Source organism: Hippoglossus stenolepis, chromosome 23 (assembly GCF_022539355.2).
Source record: "Hippoglossus stenolepis isolate QCI-W04-F060 chromosome 23, HSTE1.2, whole genome shotgun sequence".
NCBI lineage: Eukaryota > Metazoa > Chordata > Actinopteri > Pleuronectiformes > Pleuronectidae > Hippoglossus > Hippoglossus stenolepis.
The window spans coordinates 14038786-14054101 of record NC_061505.1 but is presented as its reverse complement, the minus strand read 5'-3'; the positions used below and the strand labels follow the sequence as shown (position 1 = coordinate 14054101).

The window sequence follows — 15316 nt, the reverse complement described above, 5'->3', positions numbered from 1 at the left end:
AGCGAGAGTCCGCGCAGAAGTGATTGTGGTGTGGAGCCGCAGTATCTAGGTCCCACCAGGCACACACTCGACCAATCACGAGTCAATCTCAGCTGTCAATCACAACACTTTACCCAAATCTATAGCATCAAATAGCTAATTAAATCTAAACTTACAGGAAACGTTACAGTGAAAGCACTAGGACATACATCAGCCCTTTACATCAGTCAGCCACAAGGGGGTACTCCAGACATTTTGGCTTCACTTTCAGGAGCCGTCATGTCGTCCATCTTTATATACAGACTATGGTAGGGATGTATTGACCTGCACTCATATACACATACACATCTTTTTAATGTGGAAAAGTATCACAGAGGTTACCGTCGTTATTGGCCCTTTAAAAACCCATATGTGTCAAACTCGAGCTTAGTCTTATATAACTACAGTATGAGAGAGGGAGAAAGAGAGAGAGAGAGAGAGAGAGAGAAAGAGAGACTGCTGCAGTAAAAGCTCACTCCCCCTTCAGCCTCCAGGGTCTTCACCTGTCAGTGGCTGTTTTTAATTCAGCTTTAAGCCACATTTTTCTATTATATTTTCATTTGAAACAGATGAAGGATTTGAGTCATCAGACATCTGGATCCGAAGTGATCACAGAAACAAGCTGAGCAAACATTCGCGGCAGCCAGCTCCCAGCCCCTCAGAGACGCCCTGTGTCAGTCACACAGCGTCAGAGTCAGCGTGTTTGTAACGTGATGCACCTTTAATGAGTGTTTTCACTGGGTTTAATCAGCATGTCTGCTTGGTTTGGAGAGGAGAAGATACAAACTTCCTGAATGATGAATGCTGCGGGGACAACAACCCCAATGATCCCACGCTACCTCAAAACCTCCCTAATCTCTGTCTTTTGGTATTGTTTTGATTGAGAGACCCCTAGCAGCAGAAAAGTACAGACTTTGCCTTTAAATAGGCTTGTTGAAATGTTTTCATCTTCATTTCCAAAGTATGGGAGAATATTTTTTTTACACAATGTGTCAAATATTGTTGTCCACTAACCAGAGGTGGTTTGATACCAACTCCTGCATTGTGAAGTGACCTTGGGCAAGATACTGAACCCCCTGATGGCTGTGATGGCATTGTATGAGTGATGTATGATAGAGAAACTGCTGCACATAGATGCACTGTATTAATGTGTGTGTGTGTGTGTGTGTGTGTGTGTGAGAGAGAATGGGACAGAACTGTAAGCTATTTATACATAAGCTATTTTGGTGACAGATGAGAAAACGTTGTCGACACCAATGGTGGCGTCATTTCTACGTGACTTGACACGGGAGGACGCACGCACAAGAAAGTGAAATGTGTATTTTCCAGTCAAGCAGCCAGTGGACCCTGAGCCTTTAAAGACCATCTGTAAATGACTGATATACAGTTTATTGATCTACAGTGACAAATTGTATGATAGTGTACCCACAATGTATGCAAATTCCTACACAAGCAAACAAAGACACACCCTGTGTAGTAAAAACCCGATGGGACTGTTTTGTTTACGTTCCTTCACATCATCATCATTCACTTCCTTCACACGCTCTCATTTCAAGTCACACCAGTCAGTGCATTTGTCATTTTTCCATTTTGGTCTTGACAACTGATTCTCTCGTGGCTCTGGGCAGAGTGTACGCACACGAGGAGTGTTCATCACTTTGTCTTAGTTCCTGCTACTGAATCATCAATTATTCAACATTTTATATAAACATACGGGCTTATAATCAGTTCATATTTTCTCTAAAATCCTGTCCTGCTTATTATATAGTTCACTACCATACATTTGGCCTCCACCAGGGTCCAGATACAGAAAGATCAGTTTGTCTTTTGCCCTCAGACAATAAAAACGTCAATAGCGCACTCATGACCTTTTTTTATTTTAACAATAGCCATTCATCTTGATTGCATTCTCAAACTGCCTCATTGCACAGTAGTTTACTACTACAGGCCTGTAAAAAAAACTCCCACACAGTCAAGATGTGTTTACTGCCCCCGCTGGTCAAAACATATATCCTCTGTATTTGTGACATACTTGCAGTTACCAGCAGCAACCACAAATGTCACAAATGAACTTGGCCTACATATATAATTAAGGGTCTGTTTAAAGGAATTGAGTTTTCATTCTGTGGCTGGACTAAATCGATGAGGCCAGTACATAATCTGCAGTATCTGTAGGCGAGGGATAAGATTTGGGGGCTGAAAGATTCTGGTTTCACTTCCTAGTTTGACCAATCACGTTTGAGCAGATTTTGGTTGCCCACAGGTAAACAGTCTGTGTGCTGTTAGTATTGTTATTAAGTGAGTTTTTTGTTTTTAAAGACTACTGAAAGGACAGAGGCACTTCAGGGGGCAATCACATTTCAGCTGGGGCCAGTGCCCCCCCTGGCTCTGGATCCACCCCTGTTCTAAGGATGATTTAATGAAGATGTTGAACATGGGTAATTATTGACAGCTCTACAATCACTTGAATCATTTGAACCGGATCATCCAGACGACAGGAGCTCAAGCACTGTTGAGCATGTCCACGGTCACAGGTTGTTGTCACATAAGCCATCACATAACATCTAATAGATACCAGAAATAAACTCCACTGTTTGCTCCTGTGACAATCATTAACACAAGCTATGTATAAGAAGTGGATGTCATATGATTATAAACTCAGCATTGACCGGGAGCACTGTTTGCAAGTCATCCATCAAATGTTGAATTCAAACTCATGAACTCAGGTATCATGGAACCACTTGTGTTTGCATTTATGCGTTAAAAACAAATCAACATAATAAAAGCACAGAATTTATCATTTGGATATTGGTATTATATCTGTGTGTGCGTGTGTTTGCATGTGCGTGCATGTGGGTGCATGTGAGTGAGTGTGTGGGTGTGTGTACTGACCATCGAGTCTTCGTCCGCAGTGAAGACGGTACAGGCATGTGCCTGCATGAAGGACAGGATGGTTCCTGCGATCTTCTTCAGTAAGACCTCAAGACACTGCTGCTCCTCAAAGATCAGACTGGCCAACTCCAACAGCACCTGTACGAATACATCATGTAGATATTTGTGTCCGTGCATACACATGTCTTCAGAAATAGGGCTGTGCGATACAAGTTGGGAAACTTTAAAATGGAAAAAATAGCCACATGGCTCAGGAACAGGAAGGAGATTTAAATAAGGGCAACAAAGAGAGAATGTGGGAAGAGAGGGACACTAAGCCAGCAAAGACAAAACAAGGAGCTAGTATCTAAGAACGGCTACTACTGTCACATGTACATGGTTTGGGAATGAAAAGTCTACTATGGACCAGAAAGCCTTACTTATGCCACAGGACTGTCCCTGATAAAGTCGAGTGTTCAAAACCAACGTCACAGTCGGACATGTCATGAGGCTTTAGGGCACGGTCACACATACTTGAATGTAGAAGAGGTGAACCCGCAGTTGTGTCTCAATTCAGGGGCTGCGTCCTTCGGAGGATGTGGTCTTCCCGGCCCACAAAGACCGCCTTGGGTAGACCACCAAGGCAGACCGGAAATAAGACGGCTTTCCGTCATCTGAGTCACCAGCTCGTCCCGCCCCTTATTGCTGTTAGCTGTTCGGTTGAGGTGAAGCCTGATCCTTTTCGGGGATTGAAGGAGTCTAGTCGCACTGCTGTGACACAATAGGTCTCCAAAGGATGCATCCCCTGAATTGTGACACAGCTTTCGCCTCCTGTTCACTTCCAGTCTGTGCAATGACATATTTGCTTCCTGTGGCAAATCATCAGCCGGCGTCATGTGGAGTTCAACTTTGAACTTTGACCCACAACATTCGTCTGCATTTGTGTACATGTGACCGTGCCCTGAGCCTGCAGCACAACACGGCCAATTGAAAGTTTGACTACAGTTTTTAAGTAAAGGGAAAAATCTCAAGTACCTTTTTGTATTTGTTGAGTATATAATTCAAATTATAATTAAAGACAAGCTTTTTCTTCATGTTCTGTAAACCTTTATTGAATGTGCAGAAAACTGTGCTACATACAGTTACCTGGAGATAAACCATCACACCCACCTGATTGCGTCGGTTTTCCAGCTGCGACGTCTCGTAGAGCTGAGCGTTGTGCAGGACGATGCCTGAAAAGGCCAAATAGGCTGAGAAGTCCTGTGAGGGAGGAAGAGAACAACGTGTGAGCACCATGTAGAAAGACGGGGAGAAGAGTGCACTACAGGGAGAAAACGAAGAGGAGAGGAAAGAGGGAAGAAGTGAGGACGGAGAAATGGCAGATAATATAAGGAACAAGGAAGATAGACAGTTTTCTCTGTATGTACGAATAGAGTACTATTACAGTACTAATACAGTATTAATACAGTACTGTCCCAACACATACTGTATCTCCCCTGGAGACTTTTATACATGAACCAAACGTCGTCCTTGTGAGTGAAACGCTGAGTTTTACCAACCTTTTCATCCTGTTCAGTGAAGGCACCATCCTCCCCACTCTTCTTATTGATAGCCTGAGCCACGCCGACGACCTGCGATCAAAGGGACAATTTGTTTCTCTACACAGATCTGATATGGAAAAAAAGGAGCTGGAGCACAGTCCACGCTGCTTCACAAGTCTGTGTGCCAAAAGCACGGCTTGACATCAGCCTGGGAAAAGTGGGCAAACACCCTGAGTACTGCAGAAAACAAGGGGCCTTACAAGATTCTGGGTCTCAGTGCATCTTACTGATGTTGTAAGTCTCAACACATTATGACATCACTGGACATTGTAGTGATAATGTGTAGTGTATGTGCTCCAGTATGCTTTTAATAATGTGCTTGTCAGATCATTTAACAGTATCACGATAACAGTATAATCCCCCCCCCCTTCGTCAAGAAAGCCATAGTCTTTCACATCATTATTTGTGAGACCTATGTTGAAGTATAACTTAACAAGATGCTCCATATCACTCATTTTCATGCAGGTGACAGGCTTTATTCTTTTATTCTTGTAATATAATGACATTATTCTCATAAACTTCTGACTTTATTCTTGTAAATTTACAACTTTATTCTTGTAAATTTACAACTTTATACTTGTAAATTTACAACATTATGCCCATAAATGTATTACTTCTCGTACATATATACATTTTCTCATAATACGTTGTATTATGACTTTATTCTAGTAATATAATGACTTTATTGTCAAAATCCCAGATTTCTTTCCTTTTTAGTGACCCTAATACTCAAAACAATACATTACGATGAAATATATTTGAGAAAATGACAATTTAATTACTGACATGAGCCTTCACTTTCCTACACGACATTTAAAGCACAAATATTCTTGCGTTCTTTTTATTCAGGATTCAACAAGTGAAACCCTCGTGCTCGCAGTTGAGGGTAACACCTGTAACTGCCTGACAGGATGAAGCTGTGTTGTCTCACCTCGGCTCTGTGGTTCTTGATGGGCAGACACAGGATACTGTGGGTTTTGTAACCTGTGATCAGGTCGACCTCAGCGTTGAACCTCGGGTCCTGGGGAAATAAAACACAGACACACACATTTCAGGTTTGGACTGTTCTCATCATGCCTGGTGCTCATTGCCATTCACCACTGAAAGGGACCAAACATTTGAACAAAGTACGAGCCACTGGCAGCTTCAGCCCTCATCCGTATTCAGACGCTCATGCATGCAAACAACCTCCTCCTCCACCACCTACACTCAGGACAACCGCAGGTCCGATTTACATAATAAAAACTGTTGCTCTGTAGTAGCGGCACACATGCAGCTGTTAGCATTATGCAACCAATTCTGCTCTTCTCCAAAAAACCACAGCCTCACACCTACGTACTGTAGTTTTGATGGCACTCGTAATGAGTCACAAGGAGGCGAGCGTCTTCTCTGGTGTGTGAATGTTGAGTTTAAAAGGGAGAGGGGGCTTCTGACGACATGATAAGGACCCGCCGATGGAGAGATGTTTTGCTCAGGCGGGTTGTTTCTCCTGCTGCTGCCACCCACCGGCTGACCTTTAAAACACTGGTTTCCTCTCTGTCCATTCCCATTATCTGCTGGACTCAAGGGGAGCTGTTTGTGTGTATAAAACCACGATGAGAAGAGGAACAAGACAAACCACACTCCAAACAAAACTGGTTGGATGTGGTGAGATAACTCGGCTCCTCAGGTTTGTATCACAGCAGTGTTTTTGTGCGTCTCACAGGGTTCTCAGTGTGACCATGTCCGCCCTGGCCCAGGAGTACGGGATTGTGCATCACCAGTGTGAGCTGGGTCCTTTTTGTTTCTTTGGCTGATGTCGGTCCAGCTTCTGGTTCACCCCCTGACCCGTGTAGGAGGGGCCGGCCCATTGTGGGTTGATCCCTCCAGACTTGAAAAATCATGACACAACCACTGTTCCCCAAGGGCACAGCTCCTGCACCAGGACATGGACAGGTGTAGAACCACCTGCAGCTCCATGCTGGGTTTGGGATTGGTCATTATCGGCAGTTGCTGATTGAAGTTGTTGACCCAATTTCAACAAATCAACAAGAAGGATAAAAATAGCTTCAGAAACAAACTTTATTACTTAACAAGACCTCAAAAGTATCAAAGATTATCAACAACCCACATGATGTCCTCCATCAATACTTAACCTGTTACCAACAAGAAAGTCTGGTTTTATTCCAGACCTCAACCTCCACAGTACAAAAGGAGGTCAGTTTACATTGTGTATTGACTTTTGTTTCAGCTTTTTAGTGTTTGGACATTGGACACCAACAATGTATCCCTGTATTGCTTTTATGGCTGAGGATGAAGTGTCTGAGAGATTTTGTTTGCAGAGAGTCTTCTCTCAAATTGCCCTGTGTGTGTGTGTGTGTGTGTGTGTGTGTGTGTGTGTGTGTGTGTGTGTGTGTGTGTGTGTGTGTGTGTGTGTGTGTGTGTGTGTGTGTGTGTGTGTGTGTGTGTGTGTGTGTGTGTGTGTTTTGACCTATTGTCACCCCTATACAGCTCTGCACCTGAACATGCTCAGACACGACCGACATGTCTGAAATGTCAACTGACGCGCATTAATTGAAGCAATGCTCAGTTACGCTGCCATTGTGAGTTGCCCTCATGTGATATTTGGAACAACATATCCTTGATGTCTGACTGTGGAGGACAAAGAAATAAACATCTTGAAATTTTAAACTTTCTTTTTATGGGTGTGATTCTCCTCTCCAGGGTTTTCAGGAGCCGATGTTCCACGGTGACTCACTGTGACACAAGCCACAGCATCTGTTCACCACCAGAAAGCTTTCCAAGTTTACACACACACGCACACATGCAAACACACACATTCATTTTTCAAAAATCCAAGAAATATGGGATCAAGTGAAATCAAAACCAAACTCAGCGAATGATACGATAAATCCTGCAAGATTATTTTTCACCCCCCCTCAAGATTGCATTTTGGAAGCAGCACAGTGAAGGCATTGATAAGAACACCCCGGCCAGCAGAGGGCTGTAGCAATGTAAACAGGCCGAGGGGGGGGTGGTTTCACTACGCTGCTGAAATCAATGTAATCCTGAGCAGACTAATGGAAAGCTAAAGATACAATCAGAGAGCCTGGGAGTCCCTCAGATGACGCAGATGGACTTCCTGGAAGCAGTATCAGGTTCCGCCGTAGTACGCGCACACACACACACACACACACACACACACACATACACACACACACAAACACTTGCACAAATGCACTCTGCAGCATACACACTAAGATTATTGTGCATTATTTGAGTCAGTTAGTGCACAGCATGATGCACACGCCCTAATATTGATTTACACTCGCATTGTTTTATGTGCATTTTATGACTGTGTACAACACTGATTGTATATGCACACAAATGTATGCACACACACACACACACACACAAACACACACAAACAACACACTATAAACCTGTGTCTCATCTGAAAAATCGAACATCATAAACACATGGAGACACACACTTGCCATTTCATTTTGTATATTCATAAACTTATACAAGCAATAATTACAAACAAGTTGGCACAGAAAATTGTCTTACTTTGCTTGTGAGGACGCTTCTCGTCATTATGCATTCCTTAGCTCCTCACCCTCACCATGACAACTGAATGCCTAACCCTAACTCCTAACCCTAACCCTAAACTAAACTAACCTCACCTAATTCTAACCTGAACCCTAAAACCAGGTCATAACCGTCAAACTGAAGTTGTGAGGACCTCACAATGACAGTTTTGAGCCAAAATGTGTCCACACATCCACAGATATATACACACCAGCAACCACACGCACTCAAACACACATGAGTGCACTCAGTTGCTACGGAGTTTCAAGAGTTTCTCGTCATAAATGCTGATGCTGGTGTGGATGTGCTGTAAAAGACAAAAACATGTGATTTCCACAGCAGAATGTATAAGTCATGTCCTGCCTCCTGCATGCTCAACCAACGTGCCGCCCCTCACCTGAACGCAAGAGATGTTCCTGTTGCAAACGCATCATATGTTAAACGCAAGGTAATGTCCAGATCCAGAAATGTCATGGCTTTAGAAGATGAGTGCACACACACACATCATCCCATCAGCCACTCTTGTTCTCTTTGTTTTTCTTTGTCTATCTCTCTCTCCCTCTTTCTCAGTCACATCATCACCATTGTCTTGTGTTCAGCAGGAAACCTGATGAGAGAGCTAACACACACACACACACACACACACACACACACACACACACACACACACACACACACACACACACACACACACACACACACACACACACACACACACACACACACACACGATTCTGCCGGTTTGTGGTCCCTGAAGTATAAAAGCACAGTTTCATAACCAGCCTTGAATCTTGAATGGAAGATATTTCCATGGAAGCAGTGAAGCAGGAACTACAACCTTGTTTCAAACAATAGGTCTGATTTCAGTGAAATGTCGCACATAGAAGCACAGTCAAGAGTGCACGTAGCTGAGGCGGAAGAAATGTCGGGTGATTGTAAGGCTGGAGTCGTGCTGTCTGGTTAAACAAATTCAGATTGAAGGCCCCTGTACGCACTGGGATTTCAACAAGGGCTGACGATCATGGGAGAAATGTGGTGTCAGTTCACATGGTGGTCACTTCCTACAGTGAGACACATCCAGCGATGGTCATTTTAATGGTTTGGAAACTTTGAAGAGACCTATTAAAGCCTATTAAATGTGATGCTGAACAATGCCTACAGTGTGATTTCCGCTACATTCATGACTTAATAAATAAGAACAGCATAAGTATCAATTCTTCCACTCACGTGACAGCACTGTGCGTCGCTAATATATATTCTTTTCTATTGACTTCTGCATACATCAAACTTCAATTTATACCTAAAATGATTCGGTCCATCCACTCATACGTCTGCTGAAACCTCACGACCAGTAGGCACAAAGAGTCAAACTGAAGTATATTTGAAGGCTCTGAAACGTGATCCAGTAAACGGTAATTTCAATATTGGATTCTGCAAGAGGTAGACATCTTGCAATAAAACTACATCATTTTAATGCATGGCTCTCTTGAGGACATAAGGCGTCATATTTACTTTGTCCTTCACAATAAAGCTCAGCCTCGCGCAAAATAACTGCTGCCAAATGTAGGAAAGAGTGCTATATTGTTTCCAATATAACTTCACAGAGCTGCTGCCAACAACTTGAAACAGAACAGAACATCAGCAATAAAACGCTCAAAAAATGAAAGAGAAAAGTGGGAAATTCCACTGTCCAAGGTCTTGGACGGTTTGAAGGTCGTAAAGATTTTAACCCTTTATATAAATAAAGCTTTAGATCTGCGAGTCTGTATTGTCGTCAATATTCTCTGCTGGACAAAAACACGACTTTCAAACTGAAATTCACTGTAGACAAAGATATTTTTGGCAGTTCAGATGAGGTCAGCCCAGCACGAACACACACACACACAAAAACACACACTTTAGTTAGACTGACATGACCACAAACAAAACACATGCATTCAATTATGGCCACATACAGCACTCGCTCCCTCTCCCTAATCCTAACATCCTTTGTCTCTCTCTCTCCCTGTCTCTTTCAGTCAAAGACAAACATCTCTCTCACATCTGCTTCTTTTTTAGGACATAATTCTTCCAGAGGGTGGTTGCACTCACAACACACACACGCACACGCACACACACACACGATCTTAGAGTAGTGGCAAAGCTACATCCACATCCATTCTGTTAGCTGTCTTTAATCAGTTACTAGTAGTAACCAGGGATCACCGATGCTAATTTTTCGGAGGCAGCTGGGGGGGGGGGGTTTATGGTCAAAGCCTTGATCTCCTGAAATCCAATCTGGAGCTAAATATTCAAAACAAGGTCGTTTCTCCAGCTTATTGATGTCAATTTAATCCTACTACATATATAACATGAACAAACCTTTATCATTATTTATTAGCTTTTTATAATGAAGCTGTGTGAGAACAGTCTTCTTTAAAATAGCAAAAGTATTGCCATTATTTTATGAATTAGCTTTTATCTTATTGAAGCTTTTATTCAAAGTGCTAATATGTGTTTATTTTACTTTAACAGCATTTCATACAAACCCTGATGCAGAGAGAATATTCGATATTTGTTTATTTAAGATGAAGAAATTCACAAGGTTTATTTTTATGTTTTACTTTTCCATATTTAAAGGAAGATTTTGTTTTGTTTATTTGTTTTCTTATTTGATTTTTTTCCTTTTCGCTTTTCCAGATCAATTTCAATCTCTGTTGATTCAATTCAAATTTGTTCATAATAGATCCAAATCCATAAATGATCTGAAGGCACTTTGCACAAGGCAATATTACATGAAAAGCATCAATCTTACAATGTTCAAATCACAAATCAAAAATCACCTTTTCAGAGCTGCTTTTAATGTGTGATGCATGTTGTGGGCTATATGTTTTTTAGCGTGGAGCTTTTTATGTTAATTTTAACGTTTGTAAAGTGTCTTTGAGTACTTTGAAAAGCACTCTATAAATAAAATGTATTATTATTATTATTATCAAGGGATATATATACCCTGTGAGTGTGTTATATATACTATATTTGTAGTATGTATATTCACTATACACAGAATTGGTCCCACCATTGTTTAATGACACAAACATTTTAACACAACATAGAACACTGAGCTCATCTGCAGCAAGTCTATTAGAGGTTAATTATCAGAGAAACTAGTTCAGTAAATGTCTTTACAAACAAAACTTAAAACATTTCTCTTTACCTCAGCATTTAAGTAGATCTTGCACTTGCCAACACTCCTGCGCTTTTATAATTCTTATCACTTTCTTTCTTTTCTGTTTTTATGCATTTATTTTATTTCATTTTATTTTAAATGTCATTTTAACATGTTCTAATGTCACTTAAAATCTGTTCTCTTTTATGAATTCCATTGTAACATGTCTTTATGATATACACATGTTTTAAACACTTTTTAAAATATATATTGTATATAGAGCTACATTTCTTGTATATGAAAGGTGCTATACAAATAAAGTTTATTATTATTATAGATCTCCAACTTAGTGTTTTGCACCGTTGCTTCATTGAAGAACTGTTTGCAGCACTCTGTGCCTCACTGTCACTCTCTCACTGTCACTCTCTCACTGTCACTCTCTCACTGTCACTCTCTCACTGTCACTCTCTCACTGTCACTCTCTCACACACACACACGCACGCGCACACACGCACACAGTCTGTCGCTGTCAGACTGACCATCTGCAGCACCGGGAGGAAATTTGTAACATCCTCTGCAGGTAGGGAGAATTCAGAATAAACTCTATAGATATCACTTTCACAGCTCATACAGCTCTCAGCAGGCAGAACTCAGATCAACACCCTGGCGATATCCCCCCCGATATCAGGTGGAAATGTGCCCGCATTGTTATTTTGTACTTACACACACACACACACACACACACACACACACACACACACACACACACACACACACACACACACACACACACACACACACACACACACACACACACACACACACACACACACACACACACACGAATAAAAACAAACTATTCCTGGCTATGCCTGTGATCTGGGTAACTATTAGCAGCTTAACATAAGGACAGGAAGCAGAGGGGAATCAGACAACCTGGCTTTGTCCAAAGTAAAAGAACACACCTACCAATGCCACTGAAGGTTCTTAAGTCCCTTGACAAACAAAAAACTTAAAAGACCAGTTTGTGATCTTGTGGGAGTCCCATGGTGGAACATTTTCCACACTTCTGTGCTGAATCTCCAGCTAATTCCATTTTGGCTTTTGTTTCTATTTACAATGGACTCGGGGAAGCTGCCTGTCCCTGTTTTTCCTAAAATAACTAATTGTCCTGGGTGGTCGTTTATATTTCTGTTCATTCAAAGTGAACAAAAATACAAATGTTTAACTTTGAACAGAGCAAAGCTACAGTAGCTGTTTCAGTTTAAATGGTGTATGTGTTTCAGAATCATTCCTTTTAAATTGCAATCTTGCTTCTTTCTGTTCCATTGCAGAACATAAACCATATTACTGGCGACAGATTTTAAAGTCAGGCTGGTTTGATCATTGATTGAATTGTGAGAGAGGCGTGGTGTCGAAACCTGATCATCCCCAAGGTCAACACACTCAAACTGTCTGGGGTCAAAATGAAAGAGAAGAATAAGGAGTGCGTGTGTGTGTTGGGGGGGTGAAGATGAACCCTCCAGAGAAGCACTTTGACCTACTTGTCCTTCTTTCATCCCCCTCATGCTCCCACCTGCTCTGTCAGCAACATGCATCAAAAACACCCCAAAGCAAACACAAGCCTGTTTCAACACACACACACACAAATGTGCACAGATGCACACACAGAAAAAACCACCTTGTGAGAAGCACGTGTCTGGAAACGTGAAGGCAAGGAGACAAAACGGTGTCAAATGCTCACCTCGTACGCGTTCTTGATGTTGAGTGGCTGACCCGTTGCGGCGACGTGTCCCACGATGCCCTTGTTCCACTCCAGCTTGATGCAACTACTGGAGGATTCCTCCAGTGTGGTTCCCTCGGCCACGTCGAACAGCCGGCTGACCAGGAACTTTCTGTTGGAGCTGTCCTCACCCACCTGGGATAACACACGGGGTCACACAGCTGCTTTAAAACTCCTTACTGTTCGTCTACACTACAATCACTAAGTGGACAAGAAGAATTTCATCTCAGGGAAACAGACGAGTTGATGATCCAGGAAGAGCAATATTTGCCCCAATAGATCTAATTAAACTAAAAGGGGAGGTGTTTAGTTTTCCTTTGTAAAGGAAAAAGACTTTTTACTGCAGTCTAACGAAACAGAGAAAAATAATACAAAGAAAATCAAAGCTGCACTGATCAATATTTTTAATTAACAACCAATTGATTCTGTAATGTGAAGCCATATTTCACATGTGATATGAATAAACTCTCCGGTTACCTCAGCTTTGCAAAGCTTTTGAGCCTCTTATAGCTCAATTGTTTGGATTTTCCAGCCCACTCACTGCTGCAGTAAGTGTTTGCAGTTGTGGGCAGCTGTTTAAGTTTGAAAGGCATAAAAAAAACTAACAGTCAAATGTGCATTTTTTGTGAATTAAATGTGAACATACTGTAATGTTTCCAGAAAAATACTTTAAAGCTGCGACAGTCAATATATATTTTTATAAAAAAATAGACCAAAGGACATCTGTTATGTGGAGGTTTTCACTGCAAATGATGAACCAACATCAAATCATAACCAAACTCTGCAGTTCTCCACAACTTCCTACCTCTTTTAGAGGATTGTTTTGTAATGACAATGACAGGCAGCAGTCTAACATATTGTTTTCAGCAGCAGCAGCAGGTAAATATCGGGTTAAAGCCACAGGGCTTCACACAGTTAGTGACTATCTGCGGAACATAGCGGAGAATTTAGCAGCTTAAGAGCATGTTGGTGGAGTTACTACCTTTTTTTTGGAATGGGAGACATTTGAATTTGCTTAGGTTTCAGAGTCCTGGTGTTGGTGGTATACAAACTCACTGTCATGTCTTACTGGGGCACTTGAACGGACTGGAGCCATCATTAATGTTGCTAGCAATAGCTCTACTTTTCCTACTTGCCCTAGAACCAAACATGTGCTGTGATAAAGGCCTATTGGGCTTCCATTCATCACATGTCTGCTGGATGTGTGAGTTAGCAGCTGTTTGCTCACAGTATGTTTATAAGGTGGCTGTTCAACTTAATGTTGCTTTGAGGAGAAAAATATATAACATTTTCAGCCGAGCTTATCCCCAATCCGGTTTAATATTACAAAGACATGTTGCACGTAGAAAAATATGCTATACAAAGGCAGAAATCTATCCAGGACAGACTGATAAGTCGGCAAAAACTGTCTGGAGCTTGTCACATCAGCAGCATACAGATTTCCTCTAGTGACCTACATCTCACTGGTCTGGCTGATCAAAGTGCTCCAGAATTACAGTTTGACCCCCTCCCAGCCCCTTGCCCTTCATTCCTACCAGGAACAGCGAGTAGCGGTCTGCAGCGATCAGCTCGTTGATGTGGAGGAAGATCTTGTGGCAGAGTGCTGTCACGTCCAGATGACTCGACACGTCCTTCACCAGCTCCAGCAGCCTGGCGCAGCGGTCACCCCCGCTGCCTGCCCCCCTGCACCCGCTTCCGTTACCCACAACAACACCACCCTCACCCATCACCGGACCTCGGAGAGGGACAGTCTCACGGTCAGCGTCGCTCAGAAACGTCAGAGAGCCCTCGGAGTCCTTAACCACGATGGGTCTGAGCGGGCGGTCGAACTCTGATGCTGAGATTTTGCGGGTCGGGGTGCCGGGGGCCGTGGCCGGGGAAGGGCAGCGATTGTCCAAGAGGCTGAGCGTGGGTGGGAGGATGGTGGAGGCAGAGGGGGGACCAGGGTCTGTGGACGACTGGTTGGGCCGCTGCTGAGCAGGATTTTCTTTGGAGGCGGATGGCTGGATGGTGTGGACGCGCTCAGCGAACCAGGCATTCACCATCTCCCTGTCCAAGTGGAGAAGAAACAGTGTGAGAAGCTTTGACGACCAGCATCAGGAGATACTGTATTTCTACCACAGATTCTACAAACTGAACAAATGAGTAGATACACAAGACTACAACTAGAGTTGTCTCACAAATTGCCCCCCAAAATCACACATAAACGCAAATTATCATCTGTACCTGTACCAAAACCAAAACAGACATCCACCTGAAAGCTTTTTTCTGCACTTTGCACTGAAAAGGGAATGAAATTTGGATGAAATGGTTGATCGAAACATGGGC

The 15316-nt window shown here is 42.5% G+C and overlaps 1 protein-coding gene across 3 annotated transcripts in view; it reads right to left on the bottom strand.

Annotated features, from left to right (window-relative positions):
* The window catches only part of pde5ab (phosphodiesterase 5A, cGMP-specific, b), an 82982-nt gene that overhangs the window by 42220 nt on the left and 25446 nt on the right, over positions 1 to 15316 (bottom strand). For all 3 annotated transcript variants that reach the window (XM_035148191.2, XM_035148189.2, XM_035148190.2), the window contains exons 2-7: positions 14524 to 15037; positions 12950 to 13123; positions 5422 to 5511; positions 4449 to 4520; positions 4060 to 4149; positions 2911 to 3048 (exon numbers count right to left, since the gene is read on the bottom strand). In XM_035148191.2, coding sequence (XP_035004082.1) covers positions 2911 to 3048; positions 4060 to 4149; positions 4449 to 4520; positions 5422 to 5511; positions 12950 to 13123; positions 14524 to 15037 — 1078 coding nt within the window. The remainder of the gene's footprint in view (positions 1 to 2910; positions 3049 to 4059; positions 4150 to 4448; positions 4521 to 5421; positions 5512 to 12949; positions 13124 to 14523; positions 15038 to 15316) is intronic.